At 36.0% G+C, this 27,577-nt stretch overlaps 3 protein-coding genes across 7 annotated transcripts in view; all 3 read left to right on the top strand.

Annotated features, from left to right (window-relative positions):
- The first annotated feature begins 1,613 nt into the window (after window positions 1-1,613).
- On the top strand, window positions 1,614-23,406 carry LOC112145977 (hemicentin-2). Of its 2 annotated transcripts, XM_036213210.1 has the most exons (14): window positions 1,614-2,272; window positions 2,346-2,403; window positions 4,681-4,847; window positions 6,505-6,771; window positions 6,843-7,166; window positions 7,275-7,496; window positions 7,618-7,839; window positions 7,917-8,180; window positions 10,258-10,515; window positions 10,603-10,755; window positions 12,127-12,327; window positions 12,428-12,673; window positions 12,925-12,965; window positions 22,961-23,406. In XM_036213210.1, exons 1-14 carry the CDS (start codon window positions 2,194-2,196, stop codon window positions 23,120-23,122), a joined length of 2,664 nt encoding a protein of 887 aa, XP_036069103.1. In that variant the 5' UTR covers window positions 1,614-2,193; the 3' UTR covers window positions 23,123-23,406. The 2 variants fall into 2 exon arrangements, with proteins under 2 accessions (XP_036069103.1, XP_024127275.1); XM_024271507.2 differs by lacking the exon at window positions 22,961-23,406 and having other exon boundaries at window positions 1,621-2,272; window positions 12,925-13,942.
- The window catches only part of LOC112145980 (hemicentin-1), a 29,674-nt gene continuing 16,241 nt past the window's right edge, over window positions 14,145-27,577 (top strand). The window contains exons 1-5 of one of the 4 annotated variants that reach the window (XR_004948324.1): window positions 14,145-14,865; window positions 18,552-18,821; window positions 18,905-19,231; window positions 19,322-19,579; window positions 20,653-22,238. Coding sequence is in view for 1 of the 4 variants with exons in the window: in XM_024271511.2 (XP_024127279.1) it covers window positions 14,823-14,865; window positions 18,552-18,821; window positions 18,905-19,231; window positions 19,322-19,579; window positions 20,653-20,795 (1,041 nt within the window). In the remaining 3 variants the exon portion in view is untranslated. Of the gene's footprint in view, window positions 14,866-18,551; window positions 18,822-18,904; window positions 19,232-19,321; window positions 19,580-20,652; window positions 22,662-27,577 lie in introns of those variants that run through there. The other 3 variants (XM_024271511.2, XM_036213212.1, XM_036213211.1) reach the window with 3 other exon arrangements.
- The window catches only part of LOC112145978 (cell adhesion molecule 3), a 9,001-nt gene continuing 6,850 nt past the window's right edge, over window positions 25,427-27,577 (top strand). Inside the window, exon 1 of the mRNA XM_024271509.2 lies at window positions 25,427-25,596. Coding sequence (XP_024127277.1) covers window positions 25,554-25,596 — 43 coding nt within the window. The 5' untranslated portion in view covers window positions 25,427-25,553. The remainder of the gene's footprint in view (window positions 25,597-27,577) is intronic.

Raw genomic sequence — 27,577 nt, 5'->3', positions numbered from 1 at the left:
AGGATTTTCTATGTTTAGTTCATCTCTGCGTTTGGGATTCTGTCATGGTTTCTGGGAATTCTAGAAATGCTTAAACAGAAAAGCTGAGTGAAAGCAGATGTGGTGAGTTGGAAAACATCTTTCCCAAATGTATGAGCGAAAACTCAAGAAATGGACCTTCTTTATTTTTAATCTCCTGGGAAATTGGTGATGAAATTGATATTTATGTTACATTTTTACTGCAATGTCAGTTCTGCAGAACAGACAAGTAAGACAAAATAATATGTTCTAAGGAAATGAGATCAGAACTTTTATTCTTCTGATATATTTTTTTTACAAATAAGTTTCTTCAGAACAGTTACTCTCTTTGTACACGAGAAAAAAGGAAAGAATATTGCTGAGATTGTCCAGGCCTCTTACAATGACAGCGATTTTCTTACACAAGATGAAGAGGACAGCAGGCATAGACAGAGAGAATGTGGACACAGAAGGACCCCTGTCTTATCCATGAATTTTTCATGATCATGTTACAGCCAACTCAACCTTCAGCATGCATGCAGCCTACATGCTGGGAGAGTCTTTCGCTTTCACAAATGAAGTGTCAAGGCTGAGAGATGCTCCAAAGCTGAGTTTAATTTGACACCACTAGATCAGCATATTCTATGAGTCATTTATTTCTGCGTTTGTCCCTGCCCTCTCCATTATCTTGTTTTTACAGCATTTTCCTCTGTGTTGCAGGAAAAGCCTTAAAGAGGTGTTGCTCTTTAAGTCCCATTGTACCTTTTCATTTACATGGACACTTTTGTTCTATCCTTTTTTTACTATCATGTGAGCACAAATATTTCATAAATCTGTCATTTTTTTTTTACTTCTTCTTATCTGTTTCCGAAGCTTCTCCGAAATCCAAGACCACCAGAGGAAACATGACTCACTCACAGAATAACACATGATTCTTTCTCCCTTGAAGTTTCCGATCTTTGACTTCAGCTCTTTCACTTTCTTTTTATAGATCCTGGGGGATTTCTGCTCTTGTGTCACTTCTTTGTAGAGGCAGAAAAAAAGGAAATGGGTCTTCAGATACACAAATGTAACATACACTTGTTTTCTCAAGATATCAAAAATATCCTGAAACATAATTAATTATTTGTAATAATAATAATAATTTAAAATGAGAGTGATTATACTCTAGATTACGACTACCACAAACAATTATTTTAATAGTTAATTATTTTATTAAAATCATTTCCAAAACAGCCAAAAACAGAATTCATTCTTTGTAATTCAAAGTGATTTATTTTTATTTTATTCCTGCAAGATCTGATTATTCTTTAAAATTATAATTTGAAAGGATTATCAAATTCAAACAGAGCCTGCCTGCGACAGTTTGATTAACAGCGATTTAAAAGGAAAAATACTCGGAAATGCAAAAACCGAAATTATTTCTTATTACATTTGTTCTTTTTCATAAGAAAAATGCTGCACTTACATGTTAAAAACTAAAAAAAAAACATGATTTTTTTTGTCAGAGGGGGATTTTAAATTTGAAGTGTTAAAGCTATATGCTAACTAAAAATAAAGACGATAAGATGATACTTTATTAAACCTTTAATGAATAATGCAGTTTCTTTCCTTCCTTTGTTTCTGGCATTAGAATTAACCCTCAAATCAAAGGAAGTGGCCAACATTAACTCAAATATAGCACTAGTGCATTTTAATTTTGCTCTCTGTCTGCGCTAATGTTAGCTTAGCTTAGCTTACCAAGATGACGATCCCTCTTCAGCATAATCACACTCAGTCACAAGGTGCTTCCTCTTCAGGTGTTCATGAATTGCCGTAGCGCTGCCATGGAACACAAATTCTGCAATGTATATTGCATTGTACACTTTTGTCTTTTATTTATTTACTTTTTTTATTATTTTCTAGCTCAGTTGGCATGTTTGTCAGGATCTGTGGGTTTTTTTTCCCTCTGGGCTTCCTATTCCTGCTCCCTCCTGTTTCCTGATTCCACACAGCTGAGCTCTGGACTACTTCAGTTTCTCTCCTCCTCATCCTCCTTGCCAGTTCGTTGTGCTTTCTGCCAAGGTTCAGGTCTCCTCAAGCTCTCTCAAGTCTGCTTCTTCTGTCCTGCTGGTTTTGACCCTTTTTCTGGCCCTGGATTTTGGATTTGAGTCTGATCCCCTGGTGTGCTGCATTTCTGGGTTGGACCCCACGTGTATGACCCTGGCCTGGATTTCACAAGATTCTTCACTGCCCTCCATCTCCATATTGACACCACCAGTCTACTCTCCTGGAGGTTATACCAACACCTGTACTTTGTTACCTTCATTTGACCTCAAATAAGTAACTCTCTTGTGTTTTTGTTGCAGACTCCCCTGTGCATCTGGCAGCAACGAAGTTCCCACACCACCTTGAGCATAATAAACCGTAAATATCTAGCCCTCAGTGTGCTCCTCCTTGGGTGTCTGGCTCAGTAAATTCTGACAGTATTTATGGTACCAGAGATTTCCTATAACTTCCTGTGACATCACTACTGCGCTTGTGTGTTAAAGACAAAAACAGACGTGGCATTAGGAAAGCACGCTGTAGTTTTGAGATGAAAAAATGTTTTAGCCCTTCCGCTCTCTTTGGGGTCCAGATGACTCCACCCATATATTCATGTGCGATTCCTTCCATGACAAATGTGGATAAAGGTGGACAGGATTTTATGTCTGCCATGGACATTAGTGAAACTCAAAAATCAATGATAAAAAGAAGTTGAGCGCACTGTCTTGTAGTCCAGATGACCCCACTTATAATGTAAATAAGCCAAGGAGAGCAGAAGGGTTACAAAATGACTATATAGTCGATATATCAATGTAGTCTCGACTAATCATGGCAGTCCTACTACAGATTTCTTTGAACTGGCCATAGCATTTGAGTACGGATGATGCTAATGATCTGTGAACAGTTTACTACACTTGTGTTTTTGCTTTTCTTAAAAAAAAAAATTTCCACTGAATGGCCGGGAAGCCCCCATAGAAAGCGATAATTGCTTTTGAAGACAGAAGAAAAGTGAAACGTGCTTCACTCCTGACTCAATGAGCTGTGACTTTTTTACTCCAGATTCAATGATTCTGGGAAACACAGCTCTGCTCTGGAGATTAGAGTTTGGTATGCAGCTAATGTATAAACATTCCCAAGTTGGGGGTGTAGAATGGTACAAGCCAATTCTTTATTGTGAATCCAATAACCTCTGATCCCACTGGATTAAAGTCAACATTCTCCCATTTCCTACTCAACAACAAACACATTATACTGGCTCTTCATTGGTGTAGATCACAGGAGCTCAGGGAGGATGTAATTACCCTGCATGCTTGCACCCCCTTGAAAAAAGTTGTTGCTTCAGGATTTTGTGTTTGTTGCTCAAGATTGAATTCCCAGAAACAAAAGATAACAATAATGCGACACCAGTTTCCAAAATTCTTTCATCAGAGCATGGGGGGAGTTGATTCTCCAGAGGATTTCTCCTGGAAAATCCAACTCTTGAAATTTAAAACAGCTGAAACAAGATGGGTTTGAGAAAGAGAAAGTGCAGAGGGGAAAAGCCAAACAGGAGTCATTGCTGATGGTTCAGCAGAAAGATGAGTCAAACATGCTTCAATCTCAGGAGGAAGTCTTGATAAAGCTCAGGCCTGACAGGAGTGATTAAAATGTGAAAATATAGCATTGCAGGGATAGATGGTGGTGTGTGGGCGGGAATGAGCTGGTCATTTAGGATGTGTGGGCCTTTTGATGACTGCCGGAACATAGAAAAACAGCTTCCATTCTGCAGTGACTTTACAAAAGATTTTCACAGGAGCTTTCTGGTAGTTTGTATTCAACCCATTAATCTGTGTGATCAAATAATGATTTGTTCAATCATTTAAGACTGTCCATCAAAAAAGATTAATTATTTTAAAAGACCTGAAGGTACAAACGTATAAGAGCTGTGTAATATTTTTGCATCCATAGCTCTATTTCTGTGTAAAATAGTATTATTGATTCTTGTTTTGACCTGTTAGTCGTAAGTTTTTATTTGTAGCCAATAAATGTAGCATTGTGATGAGGCAACAAGGGGAATCTAAATCTGGTTGTCAAGGCTACATTAAGTAAAGTTGATCTCGTTGTTGAATGGTGCCCTGACATCTGCTGGGCTAAATCTAAGCCCTGAAAATGAGTCAACTCTGTCTCTCATTTAAATTCAGGTCAGGTTGCATGAGCTATTTTTTCCCAAAATGTGCCAATGCTCAAGCATAAGTAATTCTCTCTGGATGTAAGTGGATCAGAACTGGTTTTAAAAAGTTAACCGATGGATCTCCATAGATTTTTGGGGACCATCAACCTGTCTGGAGACTAAAAATATAAATTATCCTAAAAGGCTGTAAAAATGATTTTAAAAAATTGCATTTTTAAATGTTATATTAATATATGTTGTCCCTGTCTTAAGAAATCAACAATTATAATCTAAATAAATCCCACCCTTCAGAATGGAGTACAAATACGTACAAAGACTGGAAAAATGCAGCAGTTTGAGACCGCCTGAGTAATGAATGCCACGATTCAAGCCCATCCAACGAGCCAGCCCCCCCTCCCCGTTCACACACCAAACTGCTCAGTATGTGTGGTATGTGTGTAAAAGAGCCTAAGTGCTGAGTCTGTTCCTCTATCTCTCTCCTCTGAAAGCCAGTCTCTGATTCATACCGAAGAGAGACGGATCCTCACAACACAAAGGAAGAGGAGCTGGATCCGACTACACGGGACACCGCTCAAATTTGATGAAAAAGCAAATCCAATGAGTCACAGGAGACTGATTGTTCTACTCTTTGCTGGACTCATTCTCATTGTGGCAGGTAGGCTATTTTTATTTCAGCTAAAATCATGTAGAAAGAAGGATTTGTGATGTAAACCATGTGACTTAATGAACTAAGTTTAAAAAAGTTTTAGCTTTTACTAGTAAAGGAACAGGGTAAAGGTATCCCTCCAAATATAAAATCTGAAATGTACTCAATTGTTGTATTACTCACATTTGTGGTAGTGTCTGCAAGCTATGACATTCACGTAAACACAAAACAGTAGAATTTAATTTTAGTGTGGCTTTTGAAGTCTCCGATCTTATCATCCATTCAGATTGTCAGAGTTCTGCTAAATGAGACGTTCAACGCTAAGTAAAGGGTCTGATCTCATCACACTTATCTCCACTTTAGATCTACTCACCATTTTAAATAGCAGCACATACACAATGGTGAAGTACAGGGTGTTTGTATCTGTAGTTTCACCATCAGTTAATAGATAAAATATTTTATAAATGTTTATTGATTGCAAGAATATCAAACTTTTTTTAAAGTTTTATTTTATTTTGAAAAACAACATTTCAATGTTAAATTCCCACAATAGTTTCATAAGTCTGTATTAAAACTGTTGACTGTGACATAAAAATACATTTTGACCTAAAAAAGGACCCCCTCAAAAGCTCATTCTTCTAAACTTTTCTGCCACCTTTGACACAACTATCACTTCCATTTCCACTTTTAATCTGAAAGTCATGATGGATGATCACCTATCCTGTAACCTTGTTGTTTAACGAGCTTTCACTCTGGCTAATTTAATTTTATCTTCCATCTGTCACAGAGTGAAAACTTTACTTCAATTTGAGTATTTTTAATCAGATTTTATAAGTGCTGCTTAATAGCAATGTAAATATAAGATATCCGAATTTGGAAATATTTCTTTACATTTTTATTTAGAATGTTAAACCAAATGATTAAGAAGGGGTTAAAAAATAACCAAAAATCAAAGCTAACTGGATTTTCAAATATAAATGACAAATGTTGCTGCTATAATGCATTTACCCTTGATATCTGAATGTATTTCTATCTATGAAAATATATTTCTATCAATAATGTAGATTTTAAAGTTATGTAAATTTAAAGCCAAAGTGGCATGATATATATTTGCATAAATTGGTGTGAAGGGTCTATTTTCATCATTTTCATCAATATTTTTGCACCAACAAAATAAATAATACAAAAAAAATCAAAATGCTTCTATGAAAAACAAACATGCCAGTAAAATATATGAGTAGATGCAAAAACAACAAGACGTGCTGATATAGTTTCATATGAAAAGCTAAAAATCTTAGCAAATGCCAAGATGGTCCAAAAAGCTAGTAGAATGCCAATTTTTAAAACTTTAAAGCCGTAACTTTTTAACATAATTATGAATAACAAAAAGGCAGTAATATTATTCCAGAATAAATCAAATAACTTAAATAAATAAATAACTAACTAAATAAATGAATAACTTTCAACTTTCAATATTTTACTCTCCATGAAAATATATTTTGTCAAAATTATATGAGTTAAAAATAAATGCAAGATAACATTGGACCATTAATAACAATAAAATAAAATGATCTGGATGGCCGGATATAATTACGAGGATGGCCAGATTCGGCCCCTGGACCTTGACTTTGACACGTGATATAAATGATGCTTCTCTGTGTCCCAGGTGAAACAACATCCTGTCCCATTGAATTGAGTCCCTCGATGGTTGTGGCGAAATATGGAGACCGAGTTTCAGTCAACTGCTCTACATCGCTGAGTAACTTTACAGGAATGGGCTGGGAGTCTTCAGCTAATGGAACAGGACTTAAAGATGTCTCTCATTTGACATGGACGGTAGACAGCCTCACAGAATGGGGTATCGAGCCCATGTGCTATGTGGTAGATCAAGATGAAAAATACTGTACTGAAAAACTACAAGTTGTTCTTTACTGTAAGTTCTTTGTCTTTTTCTTATTTTTTCAGTGACTTGAAATACGTGTTTGACAATCTTTTCTTCCTCAGCCTTCCCAGAAGACATCAGCATCAGCTCCAGCAGCCTGAATGGTGTGATGACAGAAGGGGAGACACATAACTTCACATGTGATATCCCCAACATTGCTCCAGTTTGGAATCTGACTGTTAGGTGGTACAAAGACAGCGAACTCCTCCGTGAAAGCACGCTAAACAGCCCCAGCAAGAAACCCACGAGTCAGTCATTGTTTTATAGATTTTCCCCAAGAAGACAAGACAACAGAGCTGCATTCAGATGTGAGGCGTTCATGGACTTAGGTCCATATGGGCCACAGTTAAATCTATCTTCAAAAGATTATAGCATCGAAGTTTTATGTGAGTATTAAGTTTTACTACATGGTTGCATAATACACGAAATCACAAGTTCCAGCATTTTTTCTTTGGCATATGGTGTCCTTTAATACTTTCCCCTCTTTTGTTTAGTTGGACCGGATATTAATTGTTCAGGTCTGACCGTGCATGAAGGGGAAAGTTTAGAAGGGAAATGCCTTGTGGCTGGAAACCCCATGCCAGAAGTTGAGTGGCTGAAAAATGGACTTCCTATAAACTTGAGCATCCCTCTAAGAAGAAATGATACCGGAATATACACAGTTCAAGCTGAAGGACGGTTTGAAGTCAATGAGACCTTCTGGATTTCAGTGTTTTGTGAGTATTAGGCTTTGAATTGAATCTACTCTGATACAAATATGTTTATATATTTGTGGTAATGGGGCTGTTAAAATGTATAACTTTATATTTGCTTGGGGTTTTTTTGTGATGTTGTCAGACGGTCCAGAGAAGACCTGTCAGAGCACATTGACTATTCCAGAGCACACTCCTCGCTTCTCATGCAGTGAAGGCTCTCCCCAGCCTTCGGAGATCTGGTACAAAGATGATGAGGAGGTGAAGATACCAGAAACCCTTACGAGGAGAGATGCAGGCCAATACATCATCAGATCGTTCAACAGTCTGTCAAGCATCAACTTCACAGTGAATGTTATTATTTTGTGTAAGTCATAAACTCAGATTTTCAAGAAGTGTTGAGTCGTGCTACCATGACTCAAGATTTTTTTCTGCTGTCTTCAGACCCACCAACTGATATTGTCGAGCTTGAAAATGCTGAAGTCCGACTTGGAGGCACTTTGGACCTGAAGTGCTCTTCAATGGGTGGCCCGCGACCAGATTACTCCTGGATTTATTACCAAATGGCCAATGTGATGGAGAAAACAGAAGATGGAGTTTCTCATTTGATAATCAAGAACGCTACTGGGCTAAACATGGGCTCTTACACGTGCCATGCTGGGAACCAAGAAGGAAATGTCTCCAAAACTGTCAGGGTCATTGTGAAAGGTAAGCTTGCTGTAACACATGATCTTAATCTAAGTCTCTGCAACCTGAGGCTCTCCAGCCATTTGTGGCTCTTTTACCCCTTTATTTGGGATCTCTGGTTAAAGAAAATTGAATAATTAGAACATTGTAAAACATGGATTGACTTCATAAGTTGGACAAATCTTTGAGTAGACATAAGGGGAAACATACTGCAGGTGGACCTGACTGGCATAGTATTGATAATTGTAATTATTATTATTTTCTTTTCTCCTCACACCAATAGAAAAAAAAAAAACAGACAAGGCACTTTATATTTTTATATCTGTGTAGGTCAGGGGTCTGCAACCTGTGGCTCTGGAGCCACTTGTGGCTCTTTTACCTCTCCATAGTGGCTCTTTGGCTAAAGAACAATAAAATAATAGTATTTTATTCTATTCATTAATTGATGACTTAGGTGCGCCTTAACGTAAAGATTTTACATTCCTGATTGCTTGAAGATGTCATGTTTGCTCTATGCTTCTTCCAGAATAAACAGATTTCCAATACTAAGCAAAAAATTGGTAAAAAGTCTGCTCTTTCATGAGTGTAAAGCACATATTATCTCATGCCATCCAGAGCTGCACTGTTTGGCACAAGCTGTCTTTTATTTTGAAAGGAAAGAGCTTCTTTCAAAGGTAAAAAAATATGTTCACATTTTGAGTAAATGCTAGTTTCTCTTTATATTTCTGTTTTGATTCGTCCCACTAAAGACACATATTTCATATTTATTGTTAAAAACACATTATAATGAATGGACAGCAGTATCAGAATAAGACTTTGCAGCTCCTACTATTAGATCAATAGAAAACAAGCCCAAACGGCTATCTTACTGTTAAAGGTTGCAGACCCCTGGTGTAGATCAAGTTGAGCAAAACAGATAATTATGCTTTAACAGATTTATTTTTAAATATGATGTCAAATATGATGCTGTGTAATAAAAATGTTGATAATTTGGAGGAAATATTTTATTGCCTGTTTCCAAATGCATTTTTTCTCCTTCTCCTGATTCACGATTTGAATAAAGAAAAAAACAGAAATACAATTTAAAGCTTGATTTTGTTTATCAGAAAAATACCACCTGTTACAAACATATGTTTGCCTATCAAAATAAAATACGTACATGTTGGCAGGTTACTAAAAATAATAATATTTCGATGTTTTGTTTTTCGTTCCTGTTTTTGATATAACAGAATGATTTCAGATACATGAGTGATGTTTTTAGGTGGTAGTTTTACTATTTTTATTCAGTCTCGTGGGCTGTAGCCTGTTGCTCAGCTGCTGTGTTGGGCTGAGGGGGAGGTGGGTAAACGTGCGCGTGCCAGCGTTGGGAGGGGAGGGCCGGTTTCCTCCGCCGCGCGGTGATGAAGTCCTGGGATCTGCTGGAACGGTAGCGCTAGCTTAGCTTCGCTTCCTCCTGAAAAGTCAACAGAGGGAGGTGAAGCAGACGAGGGCTGAGAGCTGCCCGGACACATTTTCTATTTTTTATTTTATTTTTAAATTCTAATGGAGGACTTCAGCTGCCGTCGCTTACTTTCTATCCTTCTGACTGTAGAGCTCCTGTCGCTTTCTAACGGTTCTGAGTCGAGTAAGTTCTGCGTCCCTTTGAAATCTCTTCTCTTTAAGTTTAAAAATAGTCGTTGTTGAGCTGAGGGAACTTTTAAAGCCTTCAAAGCAACTCAAAGATGTTAAAGTTTCGCCATAAATTTTATGTTTGTGTCTTGTAATACACTGGTTTCACTAGTCATCCAGTGACTTATTAAATAGTTGGCTAATAATTAAACCTTAACTCTGATTTTTCCTTAAAAAAGACATGGCTAAAATGGAATATGACGCATTTTTCTTAGCTGTGAGTAATTCAGCTCAAAGAATGGTGAACAACAAGTGTAGACTCCCCTAAAGGGAGGAGGATATCCTTCCTGACCCTTTTCCTGGAGACTCCAGAGAAACTATTATGCTCCAGGTCTCAGCTTTTTAATGCTATACCCATGATTTTTTTTGTTTTAACATTATTAATGAGAATGTGAAAAATGTTGACTCCTCCTTTTTTTCCCTCCCACAGGTGCAAAGCAAGAATGTCCAATTCAAATAACTCCAGACACCATGGTGTTGCAATACCAAAGCAGGGCGCAGCGTGCCACATGCATGCCAACTGAATCCTCAAATGTGAAGACAATATACTGGAAAGCCAATCACAGATGGACATACGACACAGAGTGGACTCCAGACACAAATGAGGACTGGGACCCCAAGCCTGTTTGTCATGGGATCTTTAATGGAATTGGGGGGTGTCACAAACCTTTGCACTACACACTGTACAGTAAGTGTACTCCCAGCAACTTTTTTCTTATCTTTTTTGGCTTCATTTTGTATTTTGCTCACATTTTTGAAAATATTTCCTCCATAGAAACACCAGATTTTGTTGCGATCAGCTCTGTGGAGGATCCAGGTTCTGCATATGAGGGCATGGTGCTGCAGCTGCAGTGTGACGTCGTCAATGTGGCTCCAGCTCAAGACATCACAATACGGTGGACATCGTTCAGAGACAATAAAACAATTGGTATGAGAGCTTTCCTCAAATTTTCCAATTAAAAAAAACTCAGTTGTTTTATTCTTTTTTTTTTTTTTTTTTTAAGTCAGTTGTTAAAGTCCTACTAGTTGTCTTTTAATTATGATTATGCTGTTTTTAGCCAAAATAAAAAACCTGAGTCGTATTTTAGGACATAATTTCTGCAGGGCGGGAGTAGTTCATCAGAAATTTGCCTTCTAGCTGAGGCCGGGACTGTTGGCGCAGACCAAACCTGTCAAAGCTTAACAGCTTGCCACAGTAACTTACAAGCTTTTTCCAACATTTTTTTGTCTGGTCCTGATTCACAGTGATTTTAATTAGTGCTGCCACAAACTATTATATTATTTTAATAGTCAACTAATCACCGATTATTTATTCAAATTATTCGACTAATCGGGTCATGTGCAAACTGGATGTAAAGCACACCATCATTAGCTTTAAACTAACTAAAAACTAGATATATAGCATTACCTGCAATAATGCTAGTGTGAATGCTGTAAGTTGAATTTGGACAGCTTAAGATTCTAATGCTGATAGTGGAAAATGCTAAAATTGATAGCTAAAAGCGCTAAAGTTGAAAGCTGAAATTGCTGAAGCTAATAGCAACATAAAAAAATGAAAAAAAAAAATAGCCTAAGTTAGCCAAAACAGCTTGTATGCAACTGAAATATTACCTGAACTACAAAATAGCCTAAAAAACCTTATTAAATGCCAAAATAGTCCAAAAGCTAGCATATTGCCATTATAACTCTCAACGTTACTGCACTCCGACGTTTAATAGTCGACTAATCGTGGGAGCCTTAATTTGAATAAAGAATTACTAAGAAAGAAAGAAATCTTAGTTTGCTTAATAAATATCCCACATCATGAGGTAAATGCTACAAGAACATGTTAAAAACCCAATTTTCATTGGACTGGGTCTTTAACAGTGAAACTTAAATACGTAAAAAGTTACAAAATGAAACAAAAGTCTGTTTTTTAATGATTATTTCAAGCATAGATTATGAAAAATACATTACAGAACACACAGTTATTTCAAACTCATTACAGAAATAATGAAATGCATTGATTAGAAAATAGAAAACAAAACAAAAACACACTTATGTCACACTTGGTTCATTAATTTTTGTAATTATTAACTAAAGTCAGTAGAGTTTGATTTATTGCTTGAAAAGGAGTGGGAAGAAGTTATATAATCCCACTCCACTTAATTACTTCATTTCACAGTTATGCATAATTATGTAATCCAGTTTTGATCACATCAAATGCAAGTGTTTTTAATTAATTAATTTATTTTTTTAATTCCAATAGCAAATTGAAGTGCTTTTTAAAAAGTATAATTTTATTCTATTTGACTGGTAGACTTGATGGAGGGAAACGACACAATATGCGACAAAAGTGAGGTGAGATCTCCCGTAAGTGTGTCGTGCACCACAAACATCACTCTGAAGAGGACTCACAATGGCGTCAACATCCGATGTGAGGCTCAGCTGAACCTACCACTTGCTGGAGGACACCACCCACCCAGCATGTTCTCCGACTCCTTAAACATCTCCGTCTGCTGTGAGAATTTAAGCATTTCTGTCGCTATTCACAACACAGATATTGAAACGGTGCATTCTTAACTGTTGACACTGTCTGCTTTATCTGTTTATTTTAACAGATAAACCTGAGATAAATACCACCAAGCTCGCAGGCACGGTCCCACTCTTCACAGGTTATGATGAAGACCTTGTTTGTGAGGCGGACGGTGGCCAACCTTTAAATATTAGCTGGAGCTACATGTCAGCCAGCGGACCCAAAAACTCGTTCAACAAAACTCTGCGTGTGTCTGCAGCAGGTTACTACAACTGCACTGTTAGTAATCCATGCGGTTCAACCACGCACATGGTCAAGGTCATCTTTAAAGGTAAAATACGCTTACTGGAGATATGTTAAATCACAGATATCATATTTATGGCAAAATAAAAAATGTTGTCAAAAGGATTTGCTTGTAAGGCCCTCATATAATCTATATATTTTGCTTATTTTTGAGAAAAAAGGGGAAACAAAGTATATTTATTCTCGTTTAAACATTTTACTGCTTCTAAAAAATAAAGCAAACCTCAAATGCGTGCATATTTTCAGTTTTAAAATGTATTTATTGTATTTTCCTCACAGAGGACTACCTTCCTCTCATCGCTGGATTTGTGGCGCTCACAGTGATAATCATCTCCATCATTTTCATCTTCATTTACTCCATCTACTACAAGAACACCAAGATGCGCCGCTACAGCCTTAAAAACCCCAAACTCAGCACCCACAATGGGAATGTGGCTCACAATGGCTGGGACACGCAGTTCCCCATGACCAAACTGTCCTAACGGCGACGAGGAACTGCGCTGAACTGTTTGCCATCAGAACTGAGAAGCCTTTCACCACACGCACAGAGGGCTCCCACTGAATGATCCCATACAACTCCAATCATGTTATCACCTATATTTTAAATATTATTCATATGGTTACACATGACTCAGGATGTAAACTTTAGTTCTCACTGGATTTAAGCTTTGTGCACTGGAAGAAAGAAGGACTACAAATGTGGCTGTTTTTATACAATCAATGGCCGCGAAGGGAATTGAATAGATTATTTGTCACTTTTTTGTTTCTTCAAAGTGTTTTTATGTTGAAGTTTTCCAAACTGCTCACAGTTTATATTGTTTAATATATATAATGCAAACCTTTATCACTTTTATTTGTTAAAATATGGAAATTGAAGCACTGTTGCTGACGCGCTGCATTGAAGGAGCTCATTGTATGAAGTTGCCTCATTCTCTCTGTGCCATCCCCCCTTTGAGCCTTGTGCCACACTCCCGGCTTTTGTGAAAGATTTCCCTTTTTTTGTAAGTGACTGCAGGCATTGTAGCTTCGAGTGTATGAGAAAATGTGTGTATGCAAATTAGACTTTATACTGAATACTTTATATTTATTTGTAAGAAACGGCAATAATTGAAGCTGTATTTTTTTGGCTGCACACAGGTGTGTAAACCTTACCGAATATTGTAAGAATTTGTAAATACTGCTGTAAAAATGAGACTTTGTTCAACAGTATTTTGGTATTTAAACATTTTAAATCTCAAGTGTTCTTTATTGTGTCAGAAAACGTCAACACAACTTTTAAAATTTGTGAATGGCTGAATCCGTGGCTTCTGAGCTTTATTTCATGTATTTTTTACTTTTATTATTTATTTCCCTGTCAGGCTGTTTTTCAGCCCCTAACCAGCATAAAGTAATTGTTTATTTCACCCAAACAAAATCAAAATTTTAAAGCTTTGGAAGTGTGAACAGCCAAGATTGCATTGAGAAAATAAAATGATCACATTAAAACTGATGGTCAGCATAGAGACAATCAAAACAAAAGCAAAAACTTTGGTTGGAAAAATCAACCCTACTCCAACTAAATGTATAATTTTACTTTATTTTTCATATTTTGCTTTAAAACAATTGGGGAGAGGAAAAAATCTTAATTGAATTAACAAAACATTAACGATTTATTCACCGGAGACAAAGAAAATCAAAAAGCTGGGAAATAAGTTATTTCATTAAATTTATTGCAAAATTATTAAATAAAAGTAGGTGTCTTTTGTGTTATTCAGTAAAAAAATGCTTAATGGTTGGGAGCATCAATGCCAAACATATTATGATTTTTATCTCAGGATTCAATTAGCAGAAAATCCGCCTCTTATATATTTTTGCTTGAAAATAAAAAAAAACATGAGACGCGCACGCCACATAAATAACGTGGAAACGTTTAAATTCAGTCAAATGTCCTCGTGGGGGCGCTGTTGTAGCTGCAAAACTCATGTGAGAGATAAAAAAAATCCCCACTATCCATTTTCATTTTTAAAAGAAAAGGGCGTGTCTCGAAACATATTTCCGAGCCGTCCTTAAACGCAACATCCCACCTGAGTTCCTCGACGCAGAAACAGAGAAAACAGAAAACATTTCCACGCTTTTCCTTTTCCTTCGAGGTTCCCGAGCTTCAACTCTTTGTTTGTTCCCTCTTTCAAAGTGAAAGCATGTGGACACTCCTCGTGTTTTTCTTCTTAACCTTCCAAACAGGTAGGTGACATTTGCTTTCGTTTACAATCGAGGGATTCTACAGAAATCAAATAATTCCTTCAAAATAAAAGTTTGAGTTAGTAATTAAGAAGCTTATTAGACGACTGTTCTTTTATTTTGACATTTGACGAGTTAAATATAAAAAGGAGTCAATTTTCAACAGCTTCAACGACTTGTTTTTATCCCCTTAAATGGATAGCTATCCTATCAGCTGACAAAACCATAGTTATTGTTGCCTATGGAGGGCTTTTTTTAGTAAAACTTTGTTTTTAACCTTTGGACCGATACAGTCCAGTGGAGAACTCTGTTACACATAATAACCCAAGCATTTACTGTTTTACACGTCCAGCATTTTTATAAACCGGTTTAACTTTGGAGTCACAAATATTATCTTTAAAACATTTTTTACTAGATGTTGTCATATGTATTTTGTCTTTTTAAATCAACAACTTATCTTTACATCTTAGCTTAGTACATTGCTAAAAACTTGTATTTGTTGAGACTTTGGGTATTTTAATATAGATTGGCCATCTGTTTTTGTCAAAACTTTAATCTCCTGACTCCTAGCTTGTTAATTTAAATCTAATCTAGAGGATGTGTTTGTAATAGGGGTGTAACGATTAATCAACTTAATCAATGAATCAATTTATTATCCTACGATCCAAACAGATTGACCAGTCTGAGGCAAGTTGTTAAACAAATTGTCAAATTTGCTTAAAAAAATGTAATAAATTGATTATATTTTTTTATTAAACACCAAACAGAGTTACCATTTTGACTCTGTCATTTTATTTAAACACTTGAGGTGCACCATGAAAAATGTAAAATTCTTTAAAATGTGTAGCAGTATGCTTTTTCCCATCATTATTGCTTATCAAAAGGTCTAAAATAAGTAAGCTGGTCAATACAAATTGCCATCACTCAATACAATATGCATGAAAGTTTTCATCAGAGAGGAATTTTGTTGACAGCACAGTCTGTCATAAAAGCCGAACTTCATGCATTAAAATGTAGCAAATTTACTAAAATGTGGTAAATCTTGGGATGTTCCAGTACATAGAAATAGACCAAAGTGGTATTGAGCACGATCCATTTTTAGCCAATTTGTAGTTTGGAGATTTTGGAGAAAGTTCCACCCTTCAAGTTATCAAACTGTTTTTAAAGGTCTAAATTCATTTTAAAGCTATAGTTTTTATGGTAAAAAACTGTTAGACGTTGGTGTTCTTTTACCAAAGATTTTGAAAGAGTTTAAATTTTTTACAGACTTTTTGTTTGTTTAATTTGCACTTGATTATCTTGCAAGAAACGCAAGGAATTCTTGAAAAACAAACATAAAATTTTTATCTGTTATGGACAACAGAAAGCGAGAAAAAAAAGAAGTAAAGACATCTTTTGCAATATTAATCAACATAAGCAGAAATGCATCCATATTTGTTTAGATTCGGTCCAACATTAATAAATCTTGTATTGTCCACGCAGTACAAAAAAATTCCTGTGAGAAAAAGTAAAAAGAAAGAGAAAACAAATAAAGTAAAAGTGTATAACCATACGTATCCATACATACAGTATAAATCTGCATAAACCTATAGATCGATATAAATGCTGACATATGTCGGCATGTATTAATATACGTACATTCTGAATATTTCTAAAACAATTCCCACCCAATCCTCCAAAGCAGGTTGGGATGGGCTCATCTCCTTGCTATTGTTTTTTTTTTTTACATGCCACCAAAAGTAGCTGAAGTAGTTTTATCTCAGACTTGCATTCCATAAAATGTACAAAACCCAAATATAAAACCTTAAAGAAAAGGGGTATTGGAGTATCAAACACATCACTCAGAGAGGTCTGGACAAAATGTCAATAAGATGGGGCAAACCCAGAAGATATGGAAATGATTAACTGTAGTTAACCCACATTGTCTTCAACATGTCCTATCATCACCTTTATGTTGGTGTTTTAAAATATCTTATGTTTTTCCAGTCGTGTCCTCTCCAGGTCATAGAGCTGGAGGTCAACCACTTTAAGGAGCAGACACTCTTCCAAGTCTCAACTGCTAAATTTAATTTTGGCTCCTTTTCCCATTTGCTGTTACTGTACCGTGTTATCAGATCTAGAGAGAGAGAGAGAGTGTATTATATAATTTGGAAAAAGATTTAGAAGGGATTGTAGTCATGGCGTTTTTTTTTAAATATAACATTCGATCTCCACCTCACATAGATAATTCCTTTTGCAAAGGAGGCCCAGTCCTTTCCTCTCCTTAGAAAGTTTAAGGGTGGAGTATTTTTTTCCTCGGTTCACGCCGGCTCTCCCACTTAAATCTAGAAATCCATTTATCCCACTCCTTGAATTGGTTTTCACTCATCTCCAAAAGTAAATTTCTAAATAGATAAAGTAATATGGGTAGTATGTTCATTTTTAATATACCTACTCTAGAACCAAGGCTAAAGGATACTGGCTCAAAATTTGCTTCACAATGTTCAGGAAGGTCTTTGATTAAGTGTATTCCCAGGTATTTGATATTTTCATGTTCCCAATTTAACTCAAATTTTGTGTTTAAGGTTTGAGGGGTTGTATAATTAAGGGTTATCACCTGAGTCTTTAAAATATTCATTTTGTAACCCGAAATTTTCCCCAAATCAGTCAGAGTAATAGACATTCATTATTTAAATGAATCTCTCTGGATTCCCCAGACACACCAATGCATCATCAGCAAACATTGCCGCCCTATGTTCATTTTGAATATTTGATACTGAAGGTAGATTCAGCGAGTCGAGAAAAATGTGCATAATTTTCATCAAAAGCATTAGGTTGGGAATACAACTCTAAAAAAAAACCCTTAAAACATTCCTGAATTCCTTCCTGTGTGGTTTCCAAGATAATTATTTTATGGTCCTTAATCTTGTTTAATAGTACTTTCCTGCTGTTGCAGTTTATATCCAAGATATTTAGCTGATTTTCCTCGTATCTCATAATATTTAAATCTCAAAAAGATTTCTGGGCTTCCTCTGTATGAATATCATTAATTTCAACTTGAATTTTCTTAGTTTCTTTTTTCTATCCTGGGGATTGGATTATTGACATCCTCCCATTCTTTCCATTTTAGTTTCACTTGAAGTTCCACGGTTTCTTTAAATATGAGGCAATAGATATTAATTTGCTTCACATTACTGCTTTCAATGAGTCCCATAAGATAATCGGGAAAACCTAATCTATTTCATTTATTTCTAAAGTGCTTTGGTATCCTCCTATATTTTAGACACGATTATTTAGTTATTGAGTAGGTTTGACTTTAGTTTCCACAATGTTTTTTTTTTTTCCATAGACCGTTTCATGAACAGGGAGACAGGATTGTGATCAGGTAATTTCTTGGTTAAAATGCTGCATTCTTTAATCTTAATTGTATCCACCTTAAATATAAACTAAAAAATCAACCTGGCATAAACTTTAAAATATGCTGAGTAATGTGTAAAATCTTTGGTAGTTGGATACAATTCTCACATTATATCTATTACCCCCAATCCTTCCATCAGTTTTCTATTTATTGGATTAATCTGATTAGTTGGGTTGGAGGAGTCCATATTGGGATCAAACCTAAAAATAAAATCCTCCCCACAAATAACAGATGTGACATAATTGATGTCATCTCCTGTTCTCTGACATAAAATTTCACATGTTCCATCTAGGATCCAGTGAGAGTTCTTGTGAAGTTGTGATCAGCCCCCAACAGAGTGTGGTTAAGTTTGGAGACCCCCTCACAGCCATCTGCAATGCCTCAGGCAGTGAGATTGAAGGAATGGGTTGGGAGTCTACAAAGAATGGCACAGAGTTTACAGAAGGGATTTCTTCTTTGCCACTTAAAATCGACAAAGTGGATGTTTGGAAAATTGATCCAATGTGCTATGCCAATACCCCTGATGACCAGTGTACAACAGTCCTAGAAGTCACGGTTTACAGTGAGTAACTTTCTCTGGATTTTTCCTGCACAATATTTGAAATCAACTCAGTCAAAAAAAATGTTTTTTTTCTTCTTTTGCAGAAACCCCAGATAGTGTGTCTGTATCCGAGTCCCTTGATGAAATTGGCGTCATGAGGGAGGGTCAGCCATATGAAATAGCGTGTTCGATTTTGAATGTCGCACCAATAAGATACCTCTCTGTGATTTGGTACATTGGAAGTGTATCTGTTTATGAAGAACATTTTAACCGTTCGGATGAGCGTCCGATCAATGTGTCGTCTGTCCTCAAAATGACGGCCAATGGAAGCCATGATGGAAGTGAGATCTGGTGCACTGCTAAGCTCAACTTGCAGACAGAGGGTGGTCCTCCTTCAAGAGAATCAGTTCAGCATCGGTTGACTGTACTCTGTGAGTTTTAAAAGATTTATTTTTATCTCCTCTAAAAATGTGTTTGAGTCTTCCTCTCATGGTTTCACTTTTCTCCCTTTCATTTTTTAGACACACCTGTTTGCTCTGAGCCTGCGAACGAGACGCTGGAAATTCCTGCAAGGGGAAATGTAACATTAAACTGCAGCGCCAAAGGGAATCCGAAGCCATCGTACAGCTGGCATTACCCTCAAAACATGCCAAGCACAGCCATAAACGGGGACCACAGCATCCAGACTCTGTCCTTTGCAGTTCCGGGGGTCTACACTTGTACTGCCTCAAACTCCCAGGGCACCACCGTCAAATATTTCACTCTCGTTGAAGCCGAAAGTAAGACATCTAGTCTTAATTAGTTTTATTTATTGGGTCCTCTCGTGCATATTTTCCGGACACTACGATTTCTTCCCATGATCCAAAAACACGCTTCATAGGTTAACCTTTTAACACCCGAGCTCCAGTGTTTATGTTCTTTGATTCACTGTAACTTTTTAACCGTTAGCGTGATAATCAAAAATAATTAATGCGTTAAACAGTTATTACACCTCGCAAATTAATGACACCTCGCCAAGAAACAGACCTTCACTTTGCATCAGCTGTTCAGGCTTCACAGCGTGCGTTAAAACACTTACAAATAAATATTCCATCTATTTTTAGTACTTTTAATCTTGTCATTTTTTTGGTTTAGATTGCTTTTTCACAAAAAGTGGACTATTTGATCTGTCGCCTGGCGCATTGTCGTATTACTGCGACAGCAGCAGCTAAGTAAAGATATATATATGCTGATCGTCATGATAGGTTAAATAAATCATCAGTTCAGAGAAGAAGTTAACCTCTTACTGCTTATTTTTGTCCAGAAGATGAAGGATAAGGCTGTTTTGAAGAAACCAGCCCACTGATACATAAAATTGGGGCTATGTAACCGGAACTATTTTTTTAATTTTTTAAGTCAGCAGGTTCGTTTCTAATGGCTGCATGTCAGCGTTTTTTTTTTTTCTTGAAGTAATACTACAGACATAAAAGTCTTTAGAGTTCTGCTTATCTTACTGTTAATGTGCTTTGTACACACAATTTAAAAATGTTAAAACTTCAGACATTAAAAATGAAGGACAAATTTTCTCTCTGGACTTTTTTGTTATATTGTCATATAAGATTTACCTAATAATTAATCACAACACAGCCCTGGATTTTTCCATTATTGGAGAAGGACAAATGGAAAAAGTCTTCTGTAGCTCAGTTTAAATGGACTCTGCCCTTCTTGTGTGTTTTATTTTTTTACTTTTGCTTTTATCTGTGTTATTTTGTTGCTTTTTTACTTTAGTTTTATTCTTTTGCTTGTTGTTTGTACTGTTTTTACATTTATGTTAATTAACTAATGTTATAACTTGAGTTTCCATCTTTTACAGGAGACCGAACAACCTTTTTAGTCCTGTTGGGAGTATTTTTGACCCTCGGAGTCCTGATAATTGTTGGCGGTGCACTTTTCCTGACGTCTAGTGGGAGATTTTCCTTCAAAAATTGTCCTCCAGGAAGTTCTTCCGTTATATGAGGAGGATTTGGGGTTTTGAAAATTTTTATTTCAGTATTGTGAGATGTTGCAAAAATGTTTCTGGACCTCAAATGACGGTGTTTGTCCTGCATGCTCTGTGTGTGTCTTTAAAAACTTTACTAACCAACATACGAAATGATAACTTAACAATGGAGCAACTTGACCATCAGAGCTTTAAAGTAGAACCATGAGCCCTCTACTTTGTGGTACTTTTGAGGGAGATCTCCTCATGTTCTTTACTTTCTGTTTCTGTCTCTATCAGTTGAATCATGTTGTAGATGCCTCACTAACACACATTTTCTGTTTTTACAACGTTATCTCATTCTCTAACAGGATTTTCAACTCGTTGCCAGGGTCAGAGATAAGAGTGAGAGATTTCAAGCCCAGATTCAGTTGAATTCTGACTCACAAGTTCCTGATTAAGGTGGAATCTAGTTCTGAAGTTGTTTTTTTAGGTTAACTAAACAGTTTTACAAATGAGATGGTACAGACATAACACACATGCCTCTACTTTAATGAAATAAATGACAACAAATATTCTGCATTTTTAGACTTTAAAACACTATTTTGATGGTTTTGCTTGTATTTGCACAAACCCTCCACCTTAACTTCCTTAAGGTAGCTGTGTGTGTGTATGTGTGTTTAAATTATTGCAAATATTTGTGGTATTTAGCAGTATTTAAACTGCACACATTATCGCTTTTTGAAACATGTTTATTTCTCATGTTTTTTTTTTTAATCCAAAGTATTGCCAAAGTAAGATTTTGCTGTCAGGCCTGAATGTAATCTTGTTACAGCTTATTCTGTGTTTTGGACATTTTAGAAGTCAATAGTATGTCTTAAATGTTTTTTTTTAACTTGTTTTAAAATGTTGCCCTGTTTTAAAGCAGAAAAAATATTATTTATTGTGAAGCACTTTGGTATGCTGTAAGGAGTTATAAAGTGAAATATTCATTATTCATTCATTCAAATGTTATAGATTAAGACTTTCCCAATACCACAATTTAGTGAGCATTTTTAACGCTCTCTTTCTTTTATTGGGAAAACTTGAAAATACAGCAGGAATAATACAGTTTTAATTGAAAAAAAAAAACTGCTTAAAGGAAATATATATTTACTTGAAAAGTCATTAAAATTTAAAAAGTGTTGCCCCAATTAATGTTGTGTATTTGGAGAAAAAAAAACGTAAGATTTGTCCAATACTCGACAACTTCAGATGGAACTTTAGAAATTAAATAATACAACCAGGAACATTATAGTTTTAATTATAAAATCTGTTTTGAGAGGAATATATAATGTGTTTTTCCCAGTATATTATTTAGAATTTCTTTCATTTTTTTCACTTGAAAAGTCATTCAACTTTGAAAAGTGCTGCCCCGATTTTCCAACATCTGACTGTTTTAGGAGTTTGGACCACATTACCTACAGCAGTTTTTTTATCAGGTAGTTTTGAATAGACATGTATTTGAAAGGCAAATTTATGTGAATAAACCCAATAAGTGTTCAAATACGAAGCTGTAACCAAAGGAACACATACATCTGGTGTCAAAGATAGGACGTTCTACAAGTTGGACGTCCTTTCTTTAGGTACCAAGTGTGGAAGCTTTAACCCAATTTTCTCTGAAGTCATTTTAAACCCAGATCTGCTCACAAAACTTGATCTCAGTGACATGGTTCATGATCTGTGTTTTATACTCATAACTACTGTAAAACACCAGCTGCATGTAATGATGATGGCTTTATTGATGTTGTAATTTTTTTTACTGTGTATATATTAACTATTATATTTTTGCAATAACTAGTTTCTCTTTTATATCTGTATGCATTGTTACACTTTAGGGCTGTTAAATAAACTGTGTTCTGGTATCCCAAACGTGCTTCATTTTTTGAACAATTTTAGATTTGTTTATTTTAAATGTCTACAGGACATTTAAAAAGAAGCTTTAAGATAAAGCTTTTACTATGGATATGGTTCTAGGGAAACTTGAAGCATTTTTAGGCTGCATGCAGCACAATCTTTAGGTTGAGTTTTGCAGCTGTCTTCATCCAGCAGACCCAAGAACTCGTTCAACAAAACTCTGCGTGTGTCTGCAGCAGGTTACTACAACTGCACTGTTAGTAATCCATGCAGTTCAACCACGCACATGGTCAAGGTCATCTTTAAAGTGATAATCATCTCCATCATTTTCATCTTCATTTACTCCATCTACTACAAGAACACCAAGATGCGCCGCTACAGCCTTAAAAACCCCAAACTCAGCACCCACAATGGGAATGTGGCTCACAATGGCTGGGACATGCAGTTCCCCATGACCAAACTGTCCTAACGGCGACGAGGAACTGCGCTGAACTGTTTGGCATCAGAACTGAGAAGCCTTTCACCACACGCACAGAGGGCTCCCACTGAATGATCCCATACAACTCCAATCATGTTATCACCTATATTTTAAATATTATTCATATGGTTACACATGACTCAGGATGTAAACTTTAGTTCTCACTGGATTTAAGCTTTGTGCACTGGAAGAAAGAAGGACTACACATGTGTGACTGTTTTTATACAATCAATGGCTGCAAAGGGAATTGAATAATTATTTGTCACTTTTTTGTTTGTTCAAAGTGTTTTTATGTTGCAGTTTTTTCAAATTGCTCACAGTTTATATTGTTTAATATATATAATGCAAACCTTTATCACTTTTATTTGCTAAAATATGGAAATTGAAGCACTGTTGCTGATTCGCTGCATTGAAGGAGCTCATTGTATGAAGTTGCCTCATTTTCTCTGTGCCATCCCCCCTTTGAGCCTTGTGCCACACTTTAGTAAGTGACTTCAGGCATTGTAGCTTCAACTGTTTGAAAAATTTTCTGTATGCTGTCATGGGTCAACCTGCTGCTACCCTCTCCAACTACCTGAGGGAGCGATCAGTTTGACCCCACCACCTGCCTTCACCTGGACTCATCATCTTCACCTTTTTCCCATCATCTCATCACTGCCTCAGTATATAGTCTTGCTCCACATGATCACTCACTGCGAAGTATTGTTTGTGCCATCCTGCCTGCATTATAGAGCGTTTATACCTGGACTTCTGTCTCTGACCCTGCTCTTACTCTGCTCTTACCCTGTCTCTTACTCTCATTGCCTGCCCTGAACCTCGCCTAGACTCTGACTACTTTACTCTCTCTTCTCGGATGATCCCCTGCTCGAGTATGACCTCTGCCAGTCTGACCCTGCTTTAGTTTTGTGGACTTTTAGCTCTGATAGTAGATCTGCTTCACATAGAACCATCTGTCTGCCTTCTTGTGACGTATGAAAGTTAGATTTTATACTGAATACTTTATATGTATTTGTAAGAAACAGCAATAATTGAAGCTGTATTTTTTTGAATGCACACAGGTGTGTAAAACTTGCAGAATATTGTAAGAATTTGTAAATACTGCTGTAAAAATTAGACTTTGTTCCACGGTATTTTGGTATTTAAAACATCAGAAAATGTCAATAAGAACTTTTAAAATTTAGGAAATTTATGGGCTTATTTCATTTTTAGTTTTTATTTATTTACTTCAAGTAGCTGTTTTATTTCACTCGCACCAAAAAAAATTCAAGCTATGAAAGTGTCATGATCAAAAGACAGGAGATGTTGATGAGTTGGACAGTGAGGTGTTTATTAAAGTTCCAGGTCAAAGGTCCAGGTGGGTTGGGGGAGGAAACGGTCCAGCAGAAATGGAGATCAGGCGGGCAGGCAGGCAGGCAGGCAGGCAGGGACGGACGGATCCAGGTGAAAACAAACTAACAGAGAAAAGAGATTCGAATTAGACACTAAACAAAGGGGCCAGGAGGCAGGCTCAAACGTGGGCTCAATACCACTATGAGGTAAGCAGACGAACTGGCAGGGAGAAGCTGGATGAACCAGTCCTAAATACTGTTGAGGTGATGAGTTGCAGGTGTGCCAGGATTCCCTGCTGCATCCTGGACACATGTGGAGGAGAGAGAGAAAAAGGGCGAGCAGAAACCAAGGAAAAAACTGGACCAGGAGAGGGCGGCAGAGGAGCAGGAACTGTCAAGACCTGACAGAAAGCCGAACAGCCAAGAGAAAATACAATATTGACAATAAAAGTGATTGTCAGAATAGAGACAATCAAAACAAAGCAAAAACCTTGATCAGAAAATCAACTCTTTATCATCTAAATTTATTGTATTTTTCATACTCTGCTATTAAACAATTTTGGGAAGGAAAAAAAGTTTTATTGAAATGTCAAAACATAAATTTAATCATCTGAGGTAAGGAAAATCAAAAAGCTAGGGAATAAGTTAATTTAATTGCTACAATTATTTATTACAAAGTTATAAAAAAAATAAAAATATCATTAAAAATGCTTAATGGTTAGGAGCATCAATGTTAAACATATTTTATTATTTTTATCACAGCATTAAAGTAGCAAAAAATGGGTGTCTTTGTCTTTTTCTTTTTTTTCTGCTTTTACCTGGTAAATAACGAGGAAATTTTACATTTAGAGTCAAGAGTCCTCGTAGGGGCGCAGTTGTAACCGTTAAACACCTCAATGTGTAAACATAAAAAAAAAAAATCTCCACCATCAACTTTCGGTTGTAAATGAAAAGGGCGTGTCTCGAAGTAATACATATTTCTGAGCCGTACTTAAATGCATCATCCCAAAACGTGGAAACGGAAAAACACACCTCTGCGCTTTTTCTTCGATTTTTCTGAGCTTTAAACCGTTGTTTCCTCTTTAAGTGAAAGGATGTGGAAACTCCTCGTGTTTATCTTCTTAACCTTCCAAACAGGTAGGTGATATTTGCTTACGTTTACTATCAAGTTATTCTACAGAAATCAAATAATTCCTTCAAAATAAAAGTTTGAACTAGTAATTAAGTAGATATTATTACGTTTGAAATTTGACGAGTTAAATATGAAAATTAGTCAATTTTCAAGAGCTTTAACGAATTGTTTTTCTCCTTAAATGGATAGCCATCCAATCATCTGACAAAACCATAGTTGGGCTTTTTTAGTTAAATGTTCTTTTTAACCTTTGGACTGGTACAGTCCAGTGGAGAACTCTGTTACACATGATAACTCAAGCATTTACTGTTTTACATGCCCAGCATTTTCATAAACCGGGTTAACATTAGACTCACAAATATTATCTAAACAAAATAAAAAATCAAGTTTTTTCTTACTTTTAAGTTAATTTTGTCACATGTATTTTGTCTTAGTAAATCAACAACTTATCTTTACATCTTATCTTAGTACATTGCAAAAAACTTTTTTCCTTCAGTCATTGGATATTTTACTATAGATTGAGCATCTTTTTTTGTCAAAACGTTTAATCTCCTGACTCCTGGCTTGTTAATTTAAATCTAATCTAGAGGATGTTTTGTAATAGGGGTGTAACGATTAATCAACTTATTAAAAGAATCGATTTATTATCCTACGATCCAAACAGATTGACCAGTCTGAGGCAAGTTGTTAATCAAATCGACAAATTGCTTCAAAAATTAAATAAATTGATTATACTGATATTTTCAAAATACAATTTGGATTGAGAAATGGTAGGTTTATTTTATAACGTAAAAAGTGCCATCACAGCAGACAACACACATGTGAAGGCTGCACAAAATGATTATGCCGTCATCTTTTTAGCCTTCAAGTTATTCCACCCTTCAAGTAATTGAATTGTTTAAGGTCCAAATTCATATCTTTTAAAGCAATAGTTTTGACGTTTGTGTTCATTTACCAAAAATGTTGAAAGACTTGAACATTTTTACAGACTTTTTGTTTGTTTGATTTGCACCTGATTATCTTGCAAGAAGCACAAAAAATTATTGAAAAAAAATTTTTTTAAAAAGCAGATATCTCTAAGTTACATTTTTGGCTAAAGATGTCCTGTATCCATTTTTGATCAGTGAGTCAGATTGTTCAAAATGAACCAATATAAACTGTGAATCCCATCATTAACCTCAAAATTTCTCCCTTCTGAATAAAATAATTCAAGTCCCCCTCTGATGACAATCATGTTTTTTGAGTTTTTACTTGTTAACGTAACATTTTCCTTATGAAAGACAACTAATGTAATAAGAAATAATTTTTGGCTTTTTGGGTATTAGGGGTGGAGCTGTTCAGCTCAGATCCAAAAGCCACGCCCCCTCAGAGGAGATTTTGGAAAAAGAAGCTTCAGATCAAAATGAAAAATGTCTTTTTAAGACATTTAGGTTGTGGAATTTTTGTTCATGACTTCATAATTATAATTAAAACACTACTGGGAATGTTTTTTTTATTTTAAAAAATTGTCATGGGGGAATTTGTCTTCATTAAAAGGCGGAGTAACTCTTTGTATTTGTATTTGTATTTATTTATTTAGTAGGGACGGATATAAAAACATAGACATACAGCAAAGCAGCAGTCCCATGCCCATATCATCATGCTTGCAGGAGCTAATTTGCAGCATTTGTCCCCTGATGGGCTTTTTATACTTAATTCATACGACAATACCACTCAGCATTAAACCCATCCTCTTTTGAAATTGGTTGTATGTTTGATACTGAAGGTGGGCTGCACGGTGGCGCAGTGGTTAGCGCTCTTGCCTCACAGCGAGAATTCCCCAGTTCGACTCTCGACTGGGACCTTTCTGTGTGGAGTTTGCATGTTCTCCCCGTGCATGCAAGGCAAGGCAAGTCACATTTATTTGTATAGCACATTTCATGTACAGAGACAATTCAAAGTGCTTTACATAAAACATTAAAATAAACAATCAAAAGAAATAGTAAA

Source organism: Oryzias melastigma, linkage group LG8 (genome assembly GCF_002922805.2).
Source record: "Oryzias melastigma strain HK-1 linkage group LG8, ASM292280v2, whole genome shotgun sequence".
In the NCBI taxonomy this organism is placed as follows: domain Eukaryota; kingdom Metazoa; phylum Chordata; class Actinopteri; order Beloniformes; family Adrianichthyidae; genus Oryzias; species Oryzias melastigma.
The sequence above is the reverse complement of the archived record's forward strand: the minus strand, read 5'-3'. Positions and strand labels throughout refer to the sequence as shown.